Genomic DNA, 26381 nt, shown 5'->3' with positions numbered 1-26381 from the left:
ACAGAAATGAGGAGGAATTTCTTCACCCAGAGAGTGGTGAACCTGTGGAATTCTCTACCACAGAAGGCAGTTGAGGCCAATTCATTAAATATATTCAAGGAGGAGTTGGATATATTTCTTAAGGCTAAAGGGATCAAGGGATATGGGGAGAAAGCAGGGACCGGGTACTAAACTTGGATGATCAGCCATGATCGCATTGAATGGCGGAGCAGGCTAGAGGGGCCGAATGGCCTACTCCTGCTCCTATCTTCTATGTTTCTATGTTTCTAAGAAGAAGAATTTCCTCTGAAAGGGAGAGTCCGGAACAAGAGGCATAATCTTAAAATTAAAGCTAGGCCTCTTAGGAGTGAAATCAGGAAGCGCTCCTTCACACACAGGGTAGCAAAGGCTGCCAACTCTGGTTGGAGGTATTTCTCAAGGATGGATCACGTGACTTCTGGTCATGTGACATCTGCAAATGTTGTTGCATGTACCGTAGAATGGTTGGGTTCCCTGTAGTTGAGTATCTTTGCTCGTTTTTCTGTGTCTGTAACTGTTGTGTGAGAAGTTCCGAGAACCAGGAGGCCGCCCGTAAGCAGACCAAGGGGGGAAACCGAGGGGGTTGGGGAGAGATTCATAGGGGAGGGAACCAGAGCTGGGAGGAACTTTGATTGCACCAGTAAGTAACAGCAACTCACTGAAATGGCACCGATAACTAATAGTAATATTAATAGTAACACTCAGATAACCAACAGTGATACAATAACTCACTGATAGTCTATCTGTAACTAGTTGTAAAAGATGTTACACCCCAATATCCTACCTGAAACTAGTAATAATCCTATAACCCACTGATATTCACCCTGTAACTACAGCCAGAATCGCCCAACGCTGCAGAATGCGTGGTCAGGCTCCTCACGCAATGTCACTATTAGCAGGCCCCCATCTCTCTCCCGAGCTCCTTGGACTCTGGTTTGGATTCAGATCCCATGTGAAGGTGACGACTCTGAACTGGGACCCTCAGTCAGGTCCGATCTGTACGTCAAAACCGGCCGTGGGATCTTTACGTCCACCTGAGAGCGCAGACGGGGCCTCGGTTTAACGTCTCATCCGAAAGACGGCCCCTCCGACAGTGCAGCAAGGGCTCCCTCGGTACTGCACTGGAGTGTCAGCCTGGATTATGTGCTACAAGTCTCTGGAGTGGGACTTGAACCACACAACCTTCTGACTCAGAGGCGAGAGTGCTGCCCACTGAGTCACACTGACAAAGGGCAGCTTTTCACAGAGCACATAGTTCTCAACTCAGCCCAATACCAGCATTTCTAAACCACTCCCTGGGCACGGACTCAATAAAGGAGAGTTCTCATAGAACGATAGAAATTACAGAACAGAGCAAGAACATTGGGCCCCCGGTACCTGTGCCAGTGCTCCCTCCTGTAACCCCCAATCCCCAATTACAAATACTTATCCAGTTCCCTTTTAAATGATGTTCGCTGATGACTCGATCAGCTCCGATGGACGGGCCACATCGCCCGCATGCCCGATACGAGACTCCCAAAACAAGCGCTCTACTCGGAGCTCCGACACGGCAAGAGAGCCCCAGGTGGGCAGAGGAAACGCTTCAAGGCCACCCTCAAAGCCTCCTTGAAAAAGTGCAACATCCCCACTGACACCTGGGAATCCCTGGCCCAAGACCGCACAAAGTGGAGGAGAAGCATCCGGGAAGACGCCAAACACCTCGAGTCTCTTCGCCGGGAGCAAGCGGAAGCCAAGTGCAAGGAGTGCACGTCAACCCAAGCACCTCACCCACCTGCCCCTTCAACCACCGTCTGCCCCACCTGTGACAGAGACTGTAGGTCTCACATTGGACTTATCAGTCACCTGAGAACTCATTTTTAGTGTGGAAGCAAGTCATCCTCGGTTCTGAGGGACTGCCTAAGAGAAGAGAAATGATGTTCGCTGACGACACCTAGCTCTACCTCACCACCACTTCTCTCGACCCCTCCACGGTCTCTAAATTGTCAGACTCCAGTTCTGGATGAGCAGAAATTTTCTCAAATTAAATATTGGGAAGACCGAAGCCATTGTTTCAATCCCCGCCACAAACTCCGTTCCCTAGCCACTGACTCCATCCCTCTCCCTAACATCTGTCTGAGGCTGAATCACACTGTTCGCAACCTTGGTGTCATATTTGACCCTGAAATGAGCTTCCGACCACATATCCGCGCCATCACTAAGACCGCTGATTTCCACCTCCGTAACATCGCCCGTCTCCGCCCCTGCCTCAGCTCATCCGCTGCTGAAATCCTCATCCAATCCTTTGTTACCTCTAGACTTGACTATTGCAACGCACTCCTGGCCTCCCGCATCCTACCCTACATAAACTTGGTGATCCAAAATTCGGCTGCCCGTGTCCTAACTCACACGAAGGCCCTAAGCTCCGGAATTCCCTGCCTAAACCTCTCCGCCTCTCTCTCTCCTCCTTTAAGACGCTCCTTAAAACCTGCCTCTTTGACCAAGCTTTTGGTCACCTGCCCTAATTTATCCTTACGTTGTTTGGTGTCAAACATTTTGTCTTATAATACTCCTGTGAGGCGCCTTGGGATGTTTTACTACGTTAAAGGTGCTATATAAATACAAGTTGTTGTTGTTGTTGTTCTAGACTCTGCTTCAATAGCCACTTGTAGTGAAGCATCCCATGCTCTAATAGCCTCAGCTCAAAAACTTTCCTTCTCCCTTAGTTCCTCCAGTGAGAAACCTTGGTCACCGTCCCCTTGTTTTACATTCACGCACCAGTGGAAACAAACTTTCACTACTTACCCACAGTAAGTGCAAGTCTTTTTTTTTAATCCCCAGGTTTCACACATCCTTACTGCCTGCTCCCACCCACCACATTACTGCAGCTCCTGGCTCTGGAGGAAATGCTGAACCCCAAGCTCACCCCATTCCCCCCCCAGTCTTTCCCTCTCCCCCATTACCGGGCCCAATACCACCCAACTCCCAAACTGATCCATGGCCTTCCCGCCCCCTATCTCTGTAACCTGCTCTAGCCCGACAAACCCTCCAAAGTCTCTACATTAATAGAAACATGGAAACATAGAAGATAGGAGCAGGAGTAGGCCATTTGGCCCCTCGAGCCTGCTGCACCATTCAATGAGATCATGGCTGATCATCCAAATTCAGTACCCGGTCCCTGCCTTCTCCCCATATCCCTTGATCCCTTTAGCCTTAAGAAATATATCCAACTCCTTCTTGAATATATTTACTGAATTGTCCTCCACTGCCTTCTGTGGTAGAGAATTCCACAGGTTCACCACTCTCTGGGTGAAGAAATTCCTCCTCATCTCTGTCCTAAATGGCTTACCTCTTATCCTTAGACTGTGACCCCTGGTTCTGGACTCCCCGGCCATCGGGAACATCCTTCCTGCATCTAGTCTGTCCAGTCCTGTCAGAATTTTATAAGTTTCAATGAGATCCCCTCTCATTCTTCTAAACTCCAGCGAGTATAAGCCTAATCGACCCAATCTCTCCTCATACGTCATTCCTGCCATCCCAGGTATCAGTCTGGTGAATCTTCGCTGCACTCCCTCCATGGCAAGAACATCCTTCCTCAGATAAGGCGACCAAAACTGCACACAATACTCAAGGTGTGGTCTCACCAAGGCCCTGTACAACTGCAGCAAGACATCCTTGCTACCTCTTTGACCAAGCTTTTGGCCACCTGTCCCAATATCTCCTTATGTGGCTCGGTGTCAAAGTTTTGTCTGAAAATGCTCCCATGAAGCGCGCCGGGACCAATTAAAGGCGCTATATAAATACAAGTTGTTGTTGTTGCAATGAATTTCAGCTGTGTTTCATCAGAAAGAAAAAAATCCCCAGTGGCATTTGAGGAAGATAATTTGTTTATGTAAAAGGTCACACAATTGCAGAGTTTATTGAGGTGTTTATTGTGTTGTATTGGCCCCTGGTTGCACCAAAGTTGCATCAGGAATGAACACAACAGCAAGTGATTGACAGGCGCCATTTTCCGCTTCCGCGCGGCGCCCATTGGATAATACGTTTGATTGATGGGCTGCTTCCGTCTCCGATAGGTCGGGAGAAACGTCAATCAGACGAGAACCCACGTAATCACCGGCCTCCCGCCGCACAACCAAACCCGAGGTCGATTGGTCCGAGCGCACGTCCATCTGCGGCTCCGCGATCGGCAATTGGTCCAATCCCATCGCCCCGCCTCCCGACCAGCAAGTTTGTCGAGTATAAAATTATCGGTGTTGATAAAATATCGTCGCGTCAAAAAAATGAGAACGAAATTTGAGTGGGCAGCGGGGAATACGGCGCGATTTAAATCGATGATCAGGCGGGCGAGCGGCGGCAGGAGAAAAAGAAATTAAACTTTAAAAATAAGAGGAAGAAATAACAGCGCGCTCGCGCGAGCCTGGAAACCGGCGGCCCGAGCAGCGGGGGGGCCTGGAAACCGGCGGCCCGAGCAGCGGGGCGGCCTGGAAACCGGCGGCCTGAGCAGCGGGGGATTTTGTGCCGGCCGATTTTTAGTTGACTTTAAGAAGCCTTAAAGGGGCGAGGCGCCGGAAAATGGCGGCCGAGCCCGGGCGGGAGGGAGCTGGGAGCGAGCCTCCGCCCCCAGGCCCCGGCCCCGGGGAGCTGGCCAGCATCTTCGGACCCGGCCTGGATGGCGAGCTGGAGGAGAACGTCAACGGCGAGCTGGAGCCCGACCTGGCGTCCAAGGTAAACCCTGAGGGGCAGTACTGAGGGAGTGCCGCACTGTCGGAGGGGCGGTACTGAGGGAGCGCCGCACTGTCGGAGGGAGCGCCGCACTGTCGGTGGGGCGGTACTGAGGGAGCGCCGCACTGTCGGAGGGGCGGTACTGAGGGAGCGCCGCACTGTCGGAGGGGCGGTACTGAGGGAGCGCCGCACTGTCGGAGGGGCGGTACTGAGGGAGCGCCGCACTGTCGGAGGGGCGGTACTGAGGGAGCGCCGCACTGTCGGAGGGGCGGTACTGAGGGAGCGCCGCACTGTCGGAGGGGCGGTACTGAGGGAGCGCCGCACTGTCGGAGGGGCGGTACTGAGGGAGCGCCGCACTGTCGGAGGGGCGGTACTGAGGGAGCGCTGCACTGTCGGAGGGGCCGTCTTTCGGATGAGACGTTAAACTGAGGCCCCATCTGGCTTCTCGGGAGGACGTAAAAGATCCCGGGGCACTATTTTGAAGAAGAGCGGGTAGTTCTCCCTAATGTCTTGGGCCAATATTTATCCCTCCACCAACCGCACTGGGAAAAAAAAACCCAGGTTATCTGGTCATTATCACATTGCTGTTTGTGGGAGCTTGCTGTGTGCAAATTATCTGCTGTGTTTCCTACATTACATTACATTATTCCGGAGTGTGATGGAATACTCTCCACTTGCCTGGATGAGTGCAGCTCCAACAACACTCAAGAAGCTTGACACCATCCAGGACAAAGCAGCCCGCTTGATCGGCACCCCATCCACCACTTTAAACATCCACTCCCTCCACCACCGGCGCACCGTGGCTGCAGTGTGTACCATCTACAAGATGCACTGCAGCACCTCCCAAACCCGCGACCTCTACCACCTAGAAGGACAAGGGCAGCAGGCGCACGGGAACACCACCACCTCCAAGTTCCCCTCCAAGTCACACACCATCCTGACTTAGAAGTATATCGCTGATCCTTCATCGTCGCTGGGTCAAAATCCTGGAACTCCCTCCCTAACAGCACTGTGGGAGCACCTTCACCACACGGACTGCAGCGGTTCAAGAAGGCGGCTCACCACCACCTTCTCAAGGGGCAACTAGGGATGGGCAATAAATGCTGGTCTTGCCAGAGATGCCCACATCCCATTAAAAATGAATACCTTTTTTTTTAAATCCCTCTTTCCAGCTCTTGGTCCGTAGCCATGTAGGTTACGGCACTTCAGTTGCATACCCAAGTACTTTTTTAATGTGACGAGGGTTTCTGCCTCTACCACCCTTTCAGGCCGTGAGTTCCAGACCCTCACCACCCTCTGGGTGGAAAAAGTTCTCCTCAACTCCCCTTTAATCCTTCTACCAATTACTTTCAATCTCTGCCCCTTGGTTATTGACCTCTCTGACTGCAGCTGTTGAGAAAGGGAAAGATCTTTTGGTTTATATATTGTGCCTCATCAGGTCGCCCTGATGTGTTTCACACAGTGTATTGTTTTGATGTGCAATCATTGTCCTATGTGCAAACAAACCTGCAATCCAAGCACTGATCCCAGATTTGTGGGCAGTCATCAGTTTAAAACCGAGATGTTAAAGATTTGCATTTAACCCTTCCATCAGAAGTGGGGAAGTATGGCACCCGAACTATTGACTCGCTTGAGTATTTCCAGGGCTTTACATTGCTGTCTGGTCTCCAGTGTTTGCAGATTCGACACACTTTTGTCAGTGTGAGTGGGGGCATGAGGCTGTCTTCATTGCGGTGAGGATGTTTCCACTGATGGGTGAGACTAGAACTAGGGAGCATAATCTTAGAATAAGGGGCTGCCCTTTCAAAACTGAGATGAGGAGAAACTTCTTCACTCAGAGGGTAGTAAATCTATGGAATTTGCTACCCCAGAGAGCTGTGGAAGCTGCAACATTAAATAAATTTAAAACGGAGATAGACAGTTTCCTCGCAGATAAGGGAATTAGGGGTTACGGGGAGAGGGCAGGGAAGTGGACGTGAGTCTAGATTCGGATCAGCCATGATCCTATTGAATGGCGGAGCAGGCCTGAGGGGCCGTATGGCCTGCTCCTACTTCTTATGTTCTTATTTGGATTTTACATTTTAAAATCCCAAGTAACGTCAAAAAATGCTCCTCTGCAGTAGTTATCGCCAGCTTCTTGACTCGCTTAATACGAGGCCGCTTCATAAAACCCGGCACCAAAATATTAATCTGTGAGCTCAAGCTGGTCGAAACGCAAGTGTTGCATTTCCGAATCCAACCATCAGCAGGAATGCTTTGTTTTGACTGGTGCTCGACTGACTCTGACGAGCGTGTCTTCAGGCAGTCCTGAAATCTTGTTTTTGTTTTTTGTGTTTTAGTTTGTGTTGGTGAGCCCGAGTTCGGAGCAGTACGAGTACCTGCTGAAGCAGTTGCGGGAGCGAATGGACGAGGGTTGTGGGGAGACCATCTATGTAATCGGGCAAGGATCGGGTAAAGTTTAATAACTTTTCGCTCTCCGGTGTGTTCTCGCACTTATTTGTACCCTTGACTTTAACTTCCTTCACTGGTAAATTATTCCATGACTTGTGTGCCCTTTGGGTGAAAAGTTTTACTCTTCCTATTTTTCCCTTCCTACTCCTGACTTTTAAATTCTCTCTGCCTGGCATTTGCACCGACTGGATCATTTTTTATCTGTTCCTTCTATGGTCCTGCACGGTTTGCAGTCTTGTTTCCAGGGGGGAAGAAAGATGAGCTGGGCAATAAGACGTCTACAGCCTGCGCCGTTTAATCCTTGGGCTGTCTTTATTCCAGATGGCAAGAAGTACGGGCTGAATGACGATGACATCGAAGCGTCTGTAGCAACTGTCAAGAGTCTGTCCGAGCAGATCTACTCTGATCTGATCCTTCTGCGAGAGCGCCAGGAGGCGGGAGGGAAAGTGGCTGACTACCTGGTGCGCAAGCGAGTCGGGGAGAATGACTTTCTGGAGGTCAGGTGAGGAATTGGAGAAAAGCAGCCGTGGCGTGCTGGAAATACTCAGCAGGCCAGACAGCACCTGTGGAAACTCAGGAGTTTTGGAGCTGGGAAAAATCGGTGTTTGTTCCTTGTTTCTTCCCCTCCTTGCCTGAAGGCGTTGACTTGCTTGCCGTGGTGTGGTTCAGTTGGCGCAGTTACCTTCTAGTACCTTGCCTGATTGTCCAGTCTTTGCACGCGAGCCTAGATGGCGAGCTTCATAAGAAATAGGAACAGGAATAGCCCATTCGGCCCCTCAAGCCTGCTCTGCCATTCAATGAGATCATGGCTGATCTTCTACCTCATCTCCACTTTCCTGCACTATCCCCATATCCCTTGATTCCCTTAATATTCAAAAATCTATCGATCTCTGTCTTGAATATACTCAACGACTGAGCCTCCACAGCCCTCTGGGGTAGAGAATTTCAAAGATTCACCACCCTCTCAGTGAAGAAATTTCTCCTCATCTCAGTCCTAAATGGCTGACCCCTTATTCTGAGACTGTGACCCCTGGTTCGAGACTCCCCAGCCAGGGGAAACATCCTCCCTGCATCTACCCTGTCAAGCCCTGTAAGAATTTTGTGTATTTCATTGAGATCACCTCTTATTTTTCAAAACTAGAGAATATAGGCCTAGTCTACTCAATCTCTCCTCATAGGACAATCCCCCCATCCCAGGAACCAGTCTGGTGAACCTTTGTTGCACTCCCTCTATGGCAAGTATATCCTTCCTTAGGTAAGGAGACCAAAACTGTACACAATACTCCAGGTGTGGTCCCACCTAGGGCCCTATATAATTGCAGTAAGACGTCTTTACTCTTATACTCCAAATCCTCTTGTAATAAAGGCCAAAAATCTGTTCAGTAGGCTGTTCAATCACACAGTACATCAGAGCACAGCCTAACTCCTCACCATGCACGCTTTAACTCTAACATTCAGGATCGGGTTTGCAGTAACCCCCTCTCACTTCCTAGCCCATGGGCAGAGGTGAACTGTAGCATGCCCAGTGCTGTCCTGGCTGCCATCAGCTAACTGAGAACCGAATGGAAACTGTAAGTGGGATCCATTGAGTTGCAATGAAAGTGTTTGAAAACTGGAACTAATTAGCAGTATGAAAGTTCCCTTTAATAGCGGAACTGGGAGGTTCCTGGTTGCAGGAGTCGGCCATACAGCCCCTCGAGCCTGCTCCGCCATGCAATAAGATCATGACTGGTCTGAATGAGAGGTGATCTCATTGAAACATACAAGATTCTGAGGGGGATTGACAGGGTAGATGCTGAGAGGTTGTTTCCCCTGGCTGGAGAGTCTAGAAATGGGGGACAAAGTCTCGGGATAAGGGGTCGGCTATTTAGGACTGAGATGAAGAGGAATTTTTTCACTCAGAGGGCGGTGAATCTTTGGAATTCTCTACCCCAGAGGGCTGTGGAGGCTCAGTTGTTGAGTATATTCAAGATAGACATCGATAGATTTTTGGACTCTAGGGGAATCAAGGGCTCGGGCAGGATAGTGGAGTTGAGGTCGATGATCAGCCATGATCTTATTGAATGGCGGAGCAGGCTAGAGGGGCCGAATGGCCAACTCCTGCTCCTAATTCTTATGTTGTGCAGATGATTACAGTAGCTTGTAGACTGTGAATGCTCCCCACCCAACACCCTTGATTTTGGCTAGTCTTGCAGTTTGCAGATAATACCCTGTTTTTTCCCCCCCCTTTCTCCTCCCCCAGGGTGGCAGTGGTCGGGAACGTGGATGCCGGAAAGAGCACGCTGTTGGGCGTTCTGACGCACGGAGAACTTGACAACGGACGGGGATTTGCCCGGCAGAAACTGTTCCGTCACAAGCACGAGGTTGAGTCTGGGCGGACGAGCAGTGTTGGCAACGACATCCTGGGCTTCGACAGCACTGGGGATGTTGTGAACAAACCAGACAGCCATGGCGGTGGGCTGGACTGGACCAAAATCTGTGAGAAATCCACGAAAGTCATCACCTTCATTGACCTGGCGGGACACGAGAAGTACCTGAAGACCACGGTGTTCGGGATGACTGGGCACCTACCAGACTTCTGCATGCTGATGGTAAGAGTCAAAAGAAAGACTTGCATTTCTATAACGCCTTTCTATAACGCCTTTCACCTCTGGACGTCCCAAAGCGATGTACAGCCAATGAAGTACTTTGAAGTGTAGTCACCGTTGTAATGTGGGAAACGTGGCAGCCAATTTACACACAGCAAGCTCCCACAAACAGTAAACGATCAGATAATTTTCTTTTTTATTGATGTTGGTTGAGGGATAAATATTGGCCCAGGACACCGGGGAGAACTCCCCCTGCTCATCAGAATAGTGCCGTGGGATCTTTTACATCCACCTGAGAGAGCAGACGGGGCCTCGGTTTAACGTCTCATCCGAAAGACAGCCCCTCCGACAGTGCGGCGCTCCCTCAGCCCTGCCCCTCCGACAGTGCGGCGCTCCCTCAGCCCTGCCCCTCCGACAGTGCGGCGCTCCCTCAGCCCTGCCCCTCCGACAGTGCGGCGCTCCCTCAGCCCTGCCCCTCCGACAGTGCGGCGCTCCCTCAGCCCTGCCCCTCCGACAGTGCGGCGCTCCCTCAGCCCTGCCCCGGAGTGTCGGCCTGGATTACATGCTCAAGGCTCTGGAGTGGGACTTGAACCCACAACCTCTGACTCAGAGGCGAGAATGCTACCCACTGAGCCATGGCTGACGCTGTAAATGCCCAGTGGAGCTTCAGTTGGAATCCATTCTTTTTATATGGACAAGTGAAGTCCCTCGGGTCCATCCAGCCTGTCAATTGCGATACCGTGTGTATCTCTATATACACTCTGCACCCCACCCAAAACCATGTGATGGTCGTTTTCTCCCCTCTCCTGCCCACCTCAAGGCACTGAGCGATTGCTGAAGTGCGGCTGCATGTGTGTCTGCTGCCGATCTGCCCGAGTGGTCACTCAGCGTGTTAGCCCAGACAGCAGGTGTTGTCCTGATACTCCCCTGTGGGGCAGAGAACAGTCCAGCAGGGCATGGTCCCGATATCGACAGCTGCACTCTTCAGCAGGGCTTGCGAGTGACTGTCCAGATTCGGCATCATTTCTGATTGTTCAGCACACACTCTAGAGCAGGGGGCGAAGGGCAGTTTCCAGCCCTCCATCTGCTGCTGTGGCTGGGGATCATCTCTCGGCGCACTGCTGTGGAAAAGATTCCGTCAGCTGGTCTGCAGCCAGAGGACAGTGTTGTATAAACAAGGGATCAGTAAGGAGTCTCTCAACAGCACCTGATCAGGTGGCTTTTGCTCCCAGCTTCCAATGGTGAGGCCGGGACCCTCCCTCCCTATAAAGCATCGGTGGAGACGGTGCACTGATGGTCACGATTCAGAAACAAGCACATTACATTCTCTTGCCAAACCCAAATCGATTCTTACGCCAGACCCAAATCGATTCTTACAGCGTAACAAAATATGACGCACAGTGTCCTAAATCTCATCATCGAGAAGCTACCTATGAAATAACACTGGACGGCCAGCTGGTGGCGCCGTCCAAGGAGTATAAATAGTCGGGCGTGGGCCCCAGCTTCCCAGGGACATTTTGTAAGACAGGAACTAGTGAAGTACAACTAGACCTCCATGTTCTGAAACAAGTTGATTAAAGCCTTGCTTTATACTCGCACCAAGTGTGTAGTGAGTTTTATTACGTCACACGGTTTGAGTCGGGTCCAATGTTTAAAACCTGTTATCGTAGCTGGTGCTACCAGTGACTGGTCAATGCCGGGTGCTGGTCAAGTAACCCGGCCAACCTCCAGAAAGTGCTAACTGCTTCGGGCGGGCTGAGGGCCTTGGAGGAGGGGCCTCTCGATGGAGGAAGTGTCACTGGAGGCGGATGAGCTAATGGTTAAATTAGCCGTCGGTCTCGCAGCCTGCCAGTGAGCCAGCCGCGGTACAGAACGGGTCACTGGCAGAGCAACTGTGGACTGTCTGGAACACAACACCAGGGTTCGAGCCCCTGCCTTTGAGGTGTGAAGGACAGACGCAGGAGCTCGGATGACAGTCGACCAATGATTGAAAAAAAGAACTTGCAATTATATCGTGACCTCAGGATGTCCCAAAGCGCTTCACAGCCAGCGAGGTATTTGTGGTGTAGTCACTGTTGTAATGCAGCATGTGATGACTATTTGTACAAAGGGAGATGGGGCTTTAGTATTTTTGTTTGTTAACGGGCTGTGACTTCCTCTTGTTCCAGTCTGACCATTGATGAACTTTGTTGTTAAAAGGTCGGCAGTAATGCTGGAATTGTGGGCATGACCAAAGAGCACCTGGGACTCGCACTGGCCCTCAACGTTCCTGTGTTTGTTGTGGTGACAAAGATAGACATGTGTCCAGCTAACATCCTGCAGGGTAAGGGGCAATACTAAATTGCCAATTGATTCACCTGTAAACGCACGAGGCTCCCATTTCTGGCCGTGGCCATCTGTAAACGCACCAAATACACCTTGTGATGTGCCCAGGAATGGCTTGAACTTGCTGCAGTTCTGGTCAATGCAAGGGCAGGACCTTGAAATTGGATTGGTCTTAAGATTTTTTTTTACATGTCTTTCCCTTTCTATGGGAACCTGACCTTGACTGTGAATTGCATGTGAAACTGCATCAGTGCGCTGGTACGGAGAACAGAGTCTCTGCAAAAATACTGTGTTCTTCATTGCATTTGTGTTCCTTTAATTCTTGTGCTAAAATAAATGGGTTTGGGGTTGTTTATCAGGCATATTCTTGTGGTCTGAAGCGTGGGCCAGGCAGTCGAGAAATCTCTTAAAAACAGTACTGTATTTCAGTGTTGTAAACACACAAGGCTCCTATTTTCAGCCACCCGTGACAGGTGGACCCAACTATAAGGCTTCTGTTGTGTAAACTGACATGCAGCCAGTGTACGTTGGCAGAGGAGAGGGGGCTGCTCCATCGCTGACTCGCCCAGGTGAGGCTACAGAGACACCGCTTTGGCCATGGGCACTAATTCTAGTAGAAAACGTTTCGCACACATACAGGTAAAGGTACCCCACACTTGTACACTTCCCAAACAAACATTCGCTGCCAGTGAGTAACCCAGGAAGTGAAACGCGCTCGCCCTCCGCTTTTTGTCCTGCCAACAAACACACACAGCAAGGTTAAATGGCGCGCACTGACTGGCGTGCGCACACGCGCACACACCCAACGACTGAGTCTGTTACTCATTGTTTATTTACTGATCGCCACATAGAATTACAGGAAACTTTGTGTTATCCGGAGGCGAACCGTCCGGCAAGCTGGAGCCACTGGCAAAAATCAGGAGCCGTTTTCGTTTCTTTGCTTTTTTTGAACAGTCAAGGTCTGTAGCTAAGCAACCGCTTCAGCTAGAGACGTTAGAGACGCTTGCCGACTGTTTAGAGGCTGTTGCTAAGCAACAGGGTTTGTTGATTCATACGGAGATGAAAATCTCCATATGTTTCAACATTAGCTCTGGAGTGTACGGCAGTTTTGAGGGAACGGCAGCAGCTCGGTCCCGTCGGTGCCGGATAGCACAAAGTTTCCTGTACATCGAATATACAGCACAGGCCATTCGGCCCACCGAGTTTGTGCTGGCGTTTATACTCCCCATGAGTCTCCTCCCATTCCATTCCCTCTTTTCAGCATCTCTTTCTATTCCTTTCTCCCTCATGTGTTTATCCAGCTTCCCCATAACTGTATCGATACTATTCGCTTCAACCACTCCCTGTGGTAGCGAGTTCCACATTCTCACCACTCTCTGGGTAAAGAAGTTTCTCCTGAATTCCCCATTGGATTTATTAGTGACTATCTTATATTGACGGCCCCTAGTTTTGGATCCCAATATTCTACATCTACCCTGTCCACCCCATTCAGAATTTTACAGGCCTCCCAACTCTTCTCTTTTTCCTAAAGGAAAAAGCCCCAACCTGTTCAATCTTTCCTGATAGCTGAATCTCTTTTCTGGTACCATCCTTGTAAAATCTGTTTTTACACTTTGTCCAGTGCTTCGATGTCCTTTTTTTTTTATAGTCCCACGTGACAAATGTATTGGATCAGAATCGCCCAATTCCATCAACTCTCTTGTTAATTACTTAAAAGAAGTGTTTAAATACTGCTTTTGTAGAGGCCTTTTGAATGAAAGTTCTCATTTAACTTACTTAACTACTATTTATGTAGCTGCTTTTAATGTGAAAAATGTCCCAAGGCATTTCACAGATGGATGCAAAGAAAACAGTCAGCTGACTGGGGGGAGGACACCGGGTTAGGGGCGGGGGGAAACCAAAAGCTTGGTCGAAGAGAAGGTTTCTAAAGGCAGGCAGTGGAGAGGTGATCCAGAGCAGGACCCTGGTGGCTTTGTGTGGGGGGGTGCAGTGAGTGTCCTGCAGTTCTCTAATGTGGTGCTGACGGTACTGTGTGCTGCTGGTGAAATGTACAAAGGCTGGCGGGTTTACTTCTGTCTCTATTACCCAGAAACGTTGAAGTTGCTGCAGAGGCTGCTGAAGTCTCCGGGCTGCAGGAAGATCCCAGTCCTGGTTCAAAACAAGGACGATGTGATTGTTACGGCATCAAACTTCAGCTCCGAAAGGTAACGGCTTTGCATTCAGCCGACCCGGGGTGGGGGGGGGGGCCCGCGCTTTGAATTCCCTCCCTTTCCTCCCCCAACCCCCCCGCCTTCCGAAAGCAGCGACTCTTGCCTGCGTACGGTTCCACGGGTACCTGCCATTCCCCCAGTGAGCATCAGCGGGCTACTCGCCCAGGGTAGGAATCGTGGCCAAGCCCAATCCTTTCCTCGCCCAGTGGACCAACACGTGCTTCGAGTTGGGGGGCGGTCACTGGATAGCGTTTTGTTTTAATAACCCCCCCCCCCACTTCCTGTAGCTAGTTGCAGCATCCCTGCTGCTGAGCTGTCCTGATTGCGATCTGTTAGCTCAGCACAGTCTGTGTCTGGTTGTGTTTACTCCGTGACCTCTTGGCGCAGGGAGCAGCATTTCAGAGAACCATTGCTGTTACAAGCCAACCATAACTTAAAAAAAAAAAAAAATACAAGAATGCTCCTCTCCCAAAAATATATTCTAAAATGGATTATGCAATAGTGTGCGTGGCACATGAATTCTCCTTCCACCCCGAATACTTCGCTTTGTGCTCCCTGTGAGGCTGCTTTTCCAGTCCCATGTTGCTAATATTGGAATGCATCGCGGTTGAAATTATTAGTTAATTCAGTCACCCCCCCCCCCCCCCCCCCCCGTGTCTCCTGTAAGCGTTACTGTGAGATGTGAAGCGTTAGGAATCTGAATAGCGTGGCTACACCGGAGGAGTGTTTAACTGTGTTTTCTTGTTGCTAGTAACCGAGGGAGTGTATAAAATGGTGGTTGTACCGTCGGGTGGCTCCCGCTGTCCCGGCTGATTAACTTCACAAACGCTGGCTGTCCCGTGTCGTCTGGTGTTTGTTCTCGCCGTGCCGGGACTGTGATATGTGAACTCTTCATTTTTGTTTTCTCTCGCACCTGTTCTTTCTCTCCCTGTAACCGAGCCCCTCCCTTTTCCTTTGCCTCAGGATGTGCCCAATTTTCCAGATCTCCAACGTGACCGGGGAGAACCTGGAGCTGCTGAAGATGTTCTTGAACCTGTTGTCGCCGAGGACGAGCTTCAAGGAGGACGAGCCGGCAGAGTTTCAGATCGATGACACGTACTCCGTCCCGGTGAGCCCCTTGTATCTTGGTGTTGGGGTGGGGGGGGGGGCAGTGCTAGAAAATGCCTGCTGCACTAATCCAAGTATTAAGCTTGCCGAGCATGATTCTGTGCCACATCAGCGGTAACTTGCATTTATATAGCGCCCTTAACTTAGTAAAACGTCCCAAGGCACTTCACGGGAGCGATTATCAAACAAAAACTGACCGGGTCAAAGGAGGAGATATTAAGACAGGTGACCCCCAAAAAAAAGGTATGTTTTAAGGAGGTGGAGTGGTTATGGGAGGGAATTCCAGAGCTAGGGGCCTGAAAGGCACGACCACCAATGGTGCATCACCTAAACCGTCATTGTTCGCATGTGAGCCTGAACATTGCGCCATTGCTTCCCAACAGGAGTCACTGGATCACGATCAGGAACTGGAGGCTTGGCTGATTTTATTTTTCACTGACCCAGTGACGTTGAAGTGTATTGCAGCATGCTGATTGCTGCCTTGGTCTAACGCCCCCCCCCCCCCCCCCAGTCCAGGAAGGAGCTGGGATTCTCTGATCTGTTGGCTTGGGCCAGCTGCCAACTGATCAGTGCATCAGCCCCAGTCTTGAAGTGAATGTCGCTTGGGTTGTGTGGAAGGTGCATTAATCTGCTGGATAAACAGATGTGTGGTTTGGGGTGTGGCCACCGTGTTCTGTGGAAGGTGCATTAATCTGCTGGATAAACAGATGTGTGGTTTGGGGTGTGGCCACTGTGTTCTGTGGAAGGTGCATTAATCTGCTGGATAAACAGATGTGTGGTATGGGGTGTGGCCACTGTGTTCTGTGCTGTTGAACAAGTTCGAATTAATTGACTTGGGGTGTCCGCTGTGGCTCATTTGGTCGCACTCTCGCGCCTTGAGTCAGTTGGTCAGGCTTCAAGTCCCACCCCAGAGACTTGAGCACATAATCTAGGCTGTCGCACCAGTGTAGCACTGAGGGAGTGGTGCACTGTCAGAGATGCCTTCTCGCACCAGTGTAGCACTGAGGGAGTGGTGCACTGTCAGAGATGCCGCCTTTCAGATGAGATGTTAAACCGAGGCCCCGTTCCCTGCTCGAGTAGATATAAAAGACACCATGACACGATTCAGAGAAGTATAGGGATGTTCTCGTTTCCCTTTAACCAGCACTGCCAAAAAAGATTTAACTCGCTGTTTATTGTGGGACCTTGCTGTGTGCTAATTACAGCAAATCCTTGCATTATTACACTTCAAAAGTAATTAATTAGCTTTGGGACATCCTGAAGGTGTGGTAAGTGCTTTATAAATGCAAGTGAATTCTTTTCATACCCAAACCGGGCTTTGGTTTAACGTCTTCTCCAAAGGGTGGGTAAAACAGACAGGTTACTGATGAAAATGGATGGGACTGTCGCTTGTCTTTGTGGGTGAAAGCAGGAATAAGCACCTTCACTGTCCAGGTTTATTGATGTTTAGCATTAAATTGTGAGCCCCCTCTTTTTCCCCCCCCCCCCCCATTTGATTCTATTTCCAGGGTGTTGGAACAGTGGTATCTGGCACAACGCTAAGGGGTCTGATCCGATTGAACGACATATTGCTGCTGGGACCCGACCCGCTGGGAAACTTCATGCCCATCGCAGTGAAGTCGATCCACAGGAAGCGAATGCCGGTCCGGGAGGTGCGAGGCGGCCAAACCGCGTCCTTCGCTCTGAAAAAGGTGCGTACCGCTCGCCTCGCACAGTTACACCTAACCGTTCAAATCTTCTCTCCTATCCTCCGAAACAATCATACTGTGCCTGTAAAACCCGAGAATCCGAGTGCCCATTTACTCCATTGTATTCAGTTCCTGTATAAGCAGCTCCTTCAATTACACAGACCTAGAATTTTACAACATGGAAACAGGCCATTTGGCCCAACTGGCCGGTGCCGGTGTTTCTGCTCCACACCAGCCTCCTCCCACCCCTCATCATCTCACCCCATCAACATTCCCTTCTATTCCTTTCTCCCTCATGTGTTTATCCAGCCTCCCCTTAAATGTATCGATACTATTCACCTCAACCACTCCCTGTGGGAGCGAGTTCCACATTCTCCCCACTCTCTGGGTAAAGAAGTTTCTCCTGAATTCCCCATTGGATTTATTAGTGACTATCTTATATTGATTAATTCTGGTCTCTCCCGCAAGTGGAAACATCTTCTCTACATCTACCCTATCAAATGTCTTCATAATTTTAAAGATCTCTATCAGGTCGCCCTTCCGCCTTCTCCTTTCTAGAGAAAAGAGCCCCCGCCTGGTCAGCCTTTCCTGATGGGTAGAACCTCTTGGCTCTGGTATCCTTTTTTTTAATGAATGGGTGATTGCGTTGACCAGTGTGTACCGAGACCCACCCTCGCTCCCAGCTCCTTGCTGCTGGCCTCCGTGTCTCGGGGAGAGGAAGGGAACTGTCGGACAGTGTTCACAGGCGATGCCTCCACGTAATTTCTGGAAGAGACGCTTTGCCGAAGAGAAACCGTAGGAAGGATTTAACAAAACCAAAACCCTGCAATGCAGACGAGGCCTAATCTGAAATATGTTGGGGCTGAGACTGAGGGTCAATACCTCTGGGGAAGTTGGAAATGTTTCCTGTTGTTCTATCCTGAAGTTTAACCCAAATGGCCAGTGAGGCAGAATCCATGACTTAAAAAGGAATTGGATAAGGATTTGAAAAGGGGAAGTATGAAAGCGGGCAGGAGATTGCCTCCTCCTTTGCTGTACCTGATGAGTTCTTGATCTTCCTCCTAACACACAATCCACCTGTCTAACTCCTGGAATCAGCGCAGATAATTCATACTTGTATCTCAAGAAGTATTACAGGAAACTCTCTCGATTTACCGGCACCCAAACAACCGGAAATCTCGGTTAACCGGCAAAATTCAGGAGTAGGTTCAGTTAAGTTTTTCTTCATATTAGTGGCGGTTTCTTGGTTCTTGGCTGTGTAATCGGGGGGGTTCCTGCACTTGTTGCTAAGCAACAGGGACGCTTGGTCTGTGGCTGGGCTTTTTGCACCTGTTGCTAAGCAACAAGGAAGCCTGGATTTGTTGCTGTGTACGGAGCTCTCGTACCTTTTTACTATACCTCTCTGTAATCCGGACTTTTTGATAAACCGGCACCATGCCGGTCCCGTTGGTGCCAGATAAGAAAGAGTTTCCTGTAAAACAATTGCACACTTTATGAAGCTGTGTCTGTTTTCTGCCACTGGTCTGTTGCTTAGCATCGAACTTTTTCTCTTTTTCCCCACCCCCAGATTAAGCGTTCATCCATCCGAAAGGGGATGGTGATGGTGTCTCCGAAACTGAATCCTCAGGCATCCTGGGAATTCGAGGGCGAAATCCTAGTGCTGCACCATCCGACAACCATCAGCCCTCGCTACCAGGCTATGGGTGAGCAAACTGTGGGTGGAACTTACTTTGCTGAACTCTATCATCTCTCTTCCATCACATATCTGACTCCTACAAGTTTAAGGTGGCTGGGGAGGGAGGTAATTAGCCAGTGCCAGCTTGGCTCCGTGGTAGAGTTCTCGTAGGTTCACAGTCCCACACCAGAGACTTGAGCACATAATCCAGGCTGACACTCCCAGTGCCGCACTGTCGGAGGGGCAGTACTGAGGGAGTGTCGGGGGGGCAGTGCTGAGGGAGCGCCGCACTGTCGGAGGGGCAGTACTGAGGGAGTGTCGGAGGGGCAGTACTGAGGGAGCGCCACACTGTCGGAGGGGCAGTACTGAGGGAGCGCCGCACTGTCGGAGGGGCAGTACTGAGGGAGCGCCGCACTGTCGGAGGGGCAGTACTGAGGGAGTGCCGCACTGTCGGAGGGGCAGTACTGAGGGAGCGCCGCACTGTCGGAGGGGCAGTACTGAGGGAGCACCGCACTGTCTGAGGGGCCGTGCTGAGGGAGTGCTGCACTGTCGGAGGTGCCGTCTTTTGGATGAGACGTTAAACCGAGGCCCCGTCTGCCCTCTGGTGGATGTGAAAGATCCTATGGCACTTTTTTGAAGAAGAGCTGGGGAGTTCTCCTTGGTGTCCTGGCTAATATTTTTCCCTCAACCAACACCTAAAACAGATGATCTGGTCATTATCACATTGCTGTATGTGGGAGCTTGCTGTGTGCAAATTGGCTGCTGCGTTTCCTACATTACAACAGTGACCACACTTCAAAAAGTACTTCATTGGCTGTAAAGTGCTTAGAGATGTCCTGAGGTGGTGAAAGGTGCTATATAAATGCAAGTTCTTTCTATAATGTACCTCTCCTCCTCCTCCTAGCCTACCTGGTCATCAGCTTCCTTGTGTGTGTTTCTGTCCAGTTGCTCATTGAACCCCTTCTGTCCCACAGTGCACTGCGGCAGCATCCGGCAGACGGCCACCATTCTGTCCATGAGCAAGGACTGCCTGCGGACGGGGGACAAGGCCACCGTCCACTTCCGCTTCATCAAAACCCCCGAGTACCTGCACGCCGACCAGCGCCTGGTCTTCCGGGAGGGCCGCACCAAAGCCGTGGGGACTATAACCAAGGTAAAAGGGGGTGGCGGCCTCGGGCCTGGGCCGCAGCCGGATCGCAACACGAGTCCAGTGGGCCACGCACAGTCGGAATGAAGCTCCTGTTAATTCTCCAGCAGATCCCAGTATTCTGATTTTTGGATTCGTTCGCCAGCGAGGGGACCAAATGTACCCGGAACGGGCCTTTGCAAACCTCCAACTTGCAGTCCTGTTTCCTGAGGACCTCTGACCCTTCAGAGGAACCGCTTTGAACCCCTGCCCCCCCCCCCCACCCCATGAGCATCACAGGCACAGGAGGAGGCCATTCAGCCCCTCGAGCCTGTTCCGCCGTTCAATGAGACCACGGCTGATTTGTACCTCCACTCCATTTACCCGCCTTTGCTCCATATCCCTCGATACCCTCGCCCAACATCTATCGATCTCCGATCTAATCGTCCCTCAGCATCCACAGCTTTTTGGGGGAGAGCGTTCCAGATTTTCACAACCCTTTGTGTGAAGAAGTGCTTCCTGATTTCACTCCTTGATGGCTCCTCGTTTGTGATTTCCCCTGCCAGAGGAAATATCTGCATCTACCCTGTCGCTTTTTAAACGCCTCGATTAGCGCTCCATCTTCTAAACTCGAGGGAATACAAGCCAAGTCCATGCAACCTGTCCTCGCAATTTAACCCTCCAAGCCCCGGTATCACGTCGGGCCTGATCCTGTCCTGACGGGGCCCAGCACGCACTGGCGGGTGTTAGTGTGCAGTGAGCGGGGTCCGTCACTGCCTTGTCCCATCCCAGGAGCGCGGAGACCACCTGTAGTGACTCCCCCTGCTCCCCGAGCTGAGACCAGCCGATCCACACAGCCCAGCGGTCGACACGGCCCCGTCTGATCTCTAACCTATTGCTACACCAGATGGGGCATTTAATTCAACTTTTCCAGCCCTTGAATGTTTGGTTTTTGTCAGTATTTTGCTACTTCAATAACTCTCTCCTTCGCATCTGAATAGTTCAGCCATTAATTCAGTGACCTGATCATGAGCTGACCGATTGGGGTAAAATACTGCTGCTGATGCCTGTGGGGGTGGCAAGAGATTGGGTAGGGTTTTGTTGGATGGGGTGGGGTTTGGGTTGATCTATGTCGCTGCGAAGCACGATGCGGAGCCACACAGACCGTGGGGAGCGGGGGGGCTGTGTTGGTGCAGATACTGGGAAATGGCCCAATCGGCCAAAGGGAGTTGATGGTAACCATTCACTCGGCTTTGTTTTTGCGAACCAGCTAATCCAGACCACAAACACGTCACCATCCAACACCAAACCGCTCCAGCTGAAGATGCAGTCGACCAAGAAAGGCGCCCTGGTGAAGAAGGAGGAGGTGCCGGCAGCGACTGGTTCTGCCTCCGAGGAGGGTCTGTCCCTGGGACAGATGCCAGCCCTGCACACATTGAGCCAAACACAGGTAGGCCACGCAGCAGCGAGTGTGGGGTCTCCGAGCTGCACCTGACGGTGATGTAAGGTTGTAACTCCTGCACACACTCCCTCTGTATTAAAGCCTGTGATGTACCCGGAGCAAGTGTCGACATTGTGCCGATATTTCCAACTTTTTGGTGGTGCATGTTGCAGGTTTTGATCCCCGGGGTGACTGGGCTCTCGTCTCTGTCTGTGTGTCTCTCTCTCTCTCTCTCTCTCTCTCTGTGTGTGTCTCTCTCTCTCTCTCTCTCTCTCTCTCTCCCCCAGGGTGACTGGGCGGGCTCTCTCTCTCCCCCGGGGTGTCTTGTCTCTCACACTGTCTGTCTCTTTGCTTTCTCTTGCTGCACGCTCTTCAGACGCCTTCAGAGGAGGATAAACAGAACCGAGATGTTAATAAGGAAAACAAGGTAGCAGCCTGGATTGACTTGTTCTGTTTTATTAGGGCTGAGGTTTGGTGGTAATGGTGAGCAGCCATTCCCTGCAAGGCAGTCTGCTTGTAAAAGTCAGTGCCAGCACATTTCTGATTGCGGAGAGTGAATCTATTAAGTGAGCCATACAGTAAGGGGAGGGGATCGGTCCGCAGTCCTTGCTGAGATCAATGATCCGAGTCCGAGCTGTAGGTCACGTCCTACAAGTGGCCCCAGCGCACCTGTGAAAGGGGGTGGATCCTGTTTCGATCCCCCTCCAGCGTGCGTGTTGCTGGGGCATGCCAAGGTTTCGAACATCCTGCCGGGGCTCACTGTCGTGGCAAGGGACCAGAAAGTAACTGAATCATAGAATAAAACCGCACAGGAGGAGGCCATTCTGCCCATCGTGCTGGTGCTGGATGTTCGTAAGTAGGCAGCGCCTTTGGGAGGGGACTAAAGAACCAGAAGTGAATAAACTTGTCGCGTGGGGGGAGCTGGTTCAGGTCATGGGTTGGGTTTGCTGTGGGGAGTAGCGGCTGAGCCTGGTCATGCATCGAGAACGTGAGACACACATCCCCGCTTCCTCTCTCAGGCAGAGGTGTGTGTCCTTTAGCATAGTGTAACATAGGACAAATCACTGGCCCAAACCTGCTGTTGCTGGAAGTGTTGCCCAGACTCTGCAATGGACTAAATACTCAGGCGAGGGGGGGGTCATCTGTACATTGCTGGTGTCGGTGCCCACTTGTTGCTCTTGACCCTGCTGGTATAACTAACTTCATAAGAAATCCTGGTGTTTTAACCTGTTTTCTCTCTCTGGTGTCCTACCAGCCCAAGGGCGGTGGAGGGAGAAGGCGAGGAGGACAGCGGCACAAGGTGAAATCGCAGGGAGCTGCTGTGACTCCAGCCAGTGGCTGTTAGACGCATAGCATGACTTCGGCAAGCGACCCCCCCCTGGAGAAATACTAAAGAATTATGGAAGTGTCCCGAGCCAATCAGGAAGTGACGTGGACATTGTTCTGTTTTTTTAAAGCAGCATTTTTTTGGAATGGATTTTTACATTTTAAACCATTTGAACACTACCGATGAGACATTTCAAGTCTGTTCTTAACGTGTCTCTTTGAAGTTTGTGCATGTATGTAGTTTTTTTATGATCTAAAAATGTTAAAATAATCGGAAGCTTGTTCCAACTGAGCTGGGAGTGTGTAAGAGGAACGCCCCCAGGCTGTGTTACTCCCAGTATTTTTTCATTTTAAAATTTACTCACCACCTTATCCTTTAATCAGACCAGGCCTGGCCTTCAGTTCATTGGATCTTGCAGATCATTCTGCTGTGACTCAATTATTTATAAATGATGCTAGGTTTTATTATACGACTTTGCAAAGTGACTTGAGCGATTCCCTGTAATTGGTGCTGTACCGAGGCCATAATATTCAATCTGGTTGTGAGAGGAAGAATCTATTTTACCAAGTCTTGAATGCCAAATCAAAATTGGTGTTTGGGGGGTCTTGGAGTGCAGGAAGATTGGGCACGTCTCTCGGTCCTGCTCCGTCCCGTTTCTCAACATGGTGCAGCCTCGTCTCACTAAAACACAGTTTGTGGCAAAATAAGTGAGTAAGCCTGGTTGTTGGCAGTGCCTGTTAAAACTGGCACAAGCTCTTTGACAATCAGTGAGGCAGCTCTGCCCACAGCATTTTTGAACGGGTTCCTTACCCCGATGAGCTGTATTTGAGCTTGTTTTAGAATGAAGAGGTGCGGCTGGGATGTAAATCCACTCATTCAGTAGCACGTTGTCCACCAGCTATTGGGACCTGGGGCTGGACTAGGCTTGCTTGCAATTTGTGGCCCCTCTTAATTTAACTGACCCTTTATTGTCTGGAGGAGTTGATGTGAATGAGTCTTGTTTAGAGGAACAAACTTGGCATGCTTGCTTAACCAGGTCTCAGTCCTGTTCTTGGTGAGGATCATGGAGTTGACTATTCATTCTATTGATTGGGTGCAGTCCTAGTGTTGAATGGTTTTCTCTTCTCTCTCCCCTCCACCCACAACTCTCTGGTGTATACAAGGCTGGTTCATTGCTCAGTGCAGTTTGGAGGTCTACCCTGTTTAGCTGCAAATGCATGACCCCTCTGCTGATCTCTTCCACCCACACCCCCACCAAAACAAATCTGACTTTGGAAAATCTACATCAACTGGTGGCCTGCACAGAAATCTCTCTCTTCCTCCCCCCCCCCCCCCCCAAATGGGCTATCTCCCACTTAAACTGACTGCAACAAGACTCTTTTGTGGGTTTAAAAAAGAGACTTTGTGCAGCCTGGGTGTTTGTGGCAAGACTGGAGTTGAGGAGTTTGTGTACTAGTTATTCAGGGAGAGGTCAGTAAGAACCTCCACTGCCCACTCGTCAGCAGCTAACCTCTAATCCATTGGTCTGCTGTTAAATCCGACTGGTACCAGTGAAGAATAATGGAAAGACAGTTGAACCATTTGTATTGGAGGAATTGGAATGTTTCGCTGCACAGACCCAGTACTGTGGAAGGTGCTAACGCCTGAAATACTGACACTATTTTCAAAGTGACCTCTTGTGTGCCAAGACAAATGTGTTTTTGCCTCCATCTGTCAAATATTTCCTAATAATCGGTGGCTGTTTTAACCCTTCACCCACAGGATGAATTAGATCACACTTGTTCTCTCAATCTCAAACTGTCTTGTCTGTCTGTGTGCTGTTTAAATATTCCATCCTGTCACTAGATGTCAGTCATGTACTCTGCAAACATGCAGCAAGGTATAAAAAACATCATAATCATAAACTGCTTTTTTGGGTGATTTTTTTAAAGTTGTGTGGATGACAATCCCATTTATTGTGGGTCTTCAGTTTGCGCACCTGTAATGCCGGAACCAGCTCACTGGAGTACTATCTCGGAGAGGTATTATTCTCCTTGTACTTTCTTCAGACAAGGAAAATAAAGGAACACTTTGATTAATATTCTACCTTTACTAACCTGCTCAACAGCTAATTCGACAAGGGGCTGACAGCAGAAGTCCAGGGACCCTGTGCAGTTAACTTCTTGTATCCTAAGCTGACAGTAACAGTGCAGAAATTTGAATTAATTTGAGCGGACAAGCTTAAAAATGGAGTAAAAGTACAGTAATCGGGACAGGCTGCCACAGCTTGGCACCACATGGATCCCAACTTCCTGCAGTAAGTGAGAACAGTCACAACCCGAGGGCATCAGACCTTCCCTTTCTGTTCCTGAAGGAGAGGGGCATTGTGCATTCAATAAAATGGTTTGATGTCACTAAGCGCTGGCTTTGTTTGCTCCAATGAGAACTTTTTATTTTAAGATTGACATGTTTGAACTTGGCCAAGGTTGTGGTAAGTGCAGTGCTGCCCAATCCATGGGCTGATGGGGAATCCAGATGTGGCTACTTGCATTTCTGTTCAATAAAGAGTAATAGACACTTGTTGGTTGTGTGAACTTTAACCTTTTTGTGAATTTAAGAGACAGCAGTTCTTTTGATCAGTGTGACTTATTTACTGAATGGTGGCAAGATGTTTCTGCCCATGCAGTACATTTACCTGGATTGTGTGTGTGTAAGGTGTTTTCTACAGCCCTGGTGTTGCCAAAGCCACACTTCCTGTATGATTAATGTACAAAGGTTGGAGTTGTACAGAAACAAATGAAAATTTGATTAGAAATCGCTATTGATCAGTTTTCCTTTCCCTGCACCTTACAACTATATAACAAATGGGGAAACAAGTACCTCTCCACAAGGGGAGGGTCACTACCTGCCTGTAGTTACTGCTATGCCAGTAAGAAAGACTTTCAGCCAATGAGTGTAGTGTAGGAAACATTGCAGCCAATTTGTACCCAGCAAGCTCCCACAAACAGCAATGTGATAATGACCAGATATCTGTTTTAGCAATGTTGGCCCTAGGGCACCAGGAAGAACTCCCCTGCTCTCCAAATAGGGCCCTGTGATTATTTGCACCCTCTGTCAGTCCTTTCATGTTGGGGAATACAACAGCAAAACACCAGGGCCCATCTAACAAAGGGTTGCCTGCTGAGGGACCTGCTCTGTGTGTGCGCAACTACTTGTATTAGTTCCACATTACAAGCATTCTGTAGTTTTTAATCTGTTAAATGAGTTGAGTTAGCACAGTGTGCATGGACTCTTATCGCTCCAATTACCTAACTGGAACAGTTGATTGGAGGGGGAAACTGCCATAATTGGCAGTGTGGGGAACTCGCTGCTTGCCCCACAGCTGCTCCTATTCCATACACCAGTACTGACAATTTGACAGCTTCATGGTCAGTGAATTTATTTCCAGATTTTGAAAAAACTGAACTCAAACTCTTAAATGCTATGGTGGGATTTGAACTCGCGTACTCTGGATTATTAGTCCCAGTAACCTGACCAATGCACTAACGGGGGAATACTTTTTTTCCCCCCCCTAGTGATAAAAATTGCTTTTAGATAGTCTTCCCCGCCATTGAGTTACTTTTGAGGTAAATTCAGTGCCATGAAATTGTAACTTGGGCTCCTGTCTGGTAAATACAGTGTCAGGATAGGGAAAAGCACTGCTAAAGCAAGCTATTTCCTTTTCTACCTGATATGAAAAAGTCTT

At 49.9% G+C, this 26381-nt stretch overlaps 1 protein-coding gene across 1 annotated transcript; it reads left to right on the top strand.

Moving 5' to 3' along the window:
- The first annotated feature begins 4220 nt into the window (after window positions 1-4220).
- On the top strand, window positions 4221-25216 carry LOC147099647 (GTP-binding protein 1-like). Its single transcript, XM_085969000.1, has 12 exons — window positions 4221-4722; window positions 7059-7170; window positions 7492-7672; window positions 9413-9761; window positions 11958-12081; window positions 14173-14287; window positions 15257-15401; window positions 16909-17091; window positions 18656-18791; window positions 19738-19916; window positions 21160-21339; window positions 22586-25216. Exons 1-12 carry the CDS (start codon window positions 4570-4572, stop codon window positions 22673-22675), a joined length of 1947 nt encoding a protein of 648 aa, XP_085825126.1. The 5' UTR covers window positions 4221-4569; the 3' UTR covers window positions 22676-25216.
- The last annotated feature ends 1165 nt before the right edge of the window (window positions 25217-26381 follow it).

Source organism: Somniosus microcephalus, chromosome 28 (genome assembly GCF_052327205.1).
Source record: "Somniosus microcephalus isolate GS21.2 chromosome 28, FLI_Smic_1.0, whole genome shotgun sequence".
NCBI lineage: Eukaryota > Metazoa > Chordata > Chondrichthyes > Squaliformes > Somniosidae > Somniosus > Somniosus microcephalus.
This window is presented reverse-complemented; position numbering and strand designations above follow the sequence as displayed.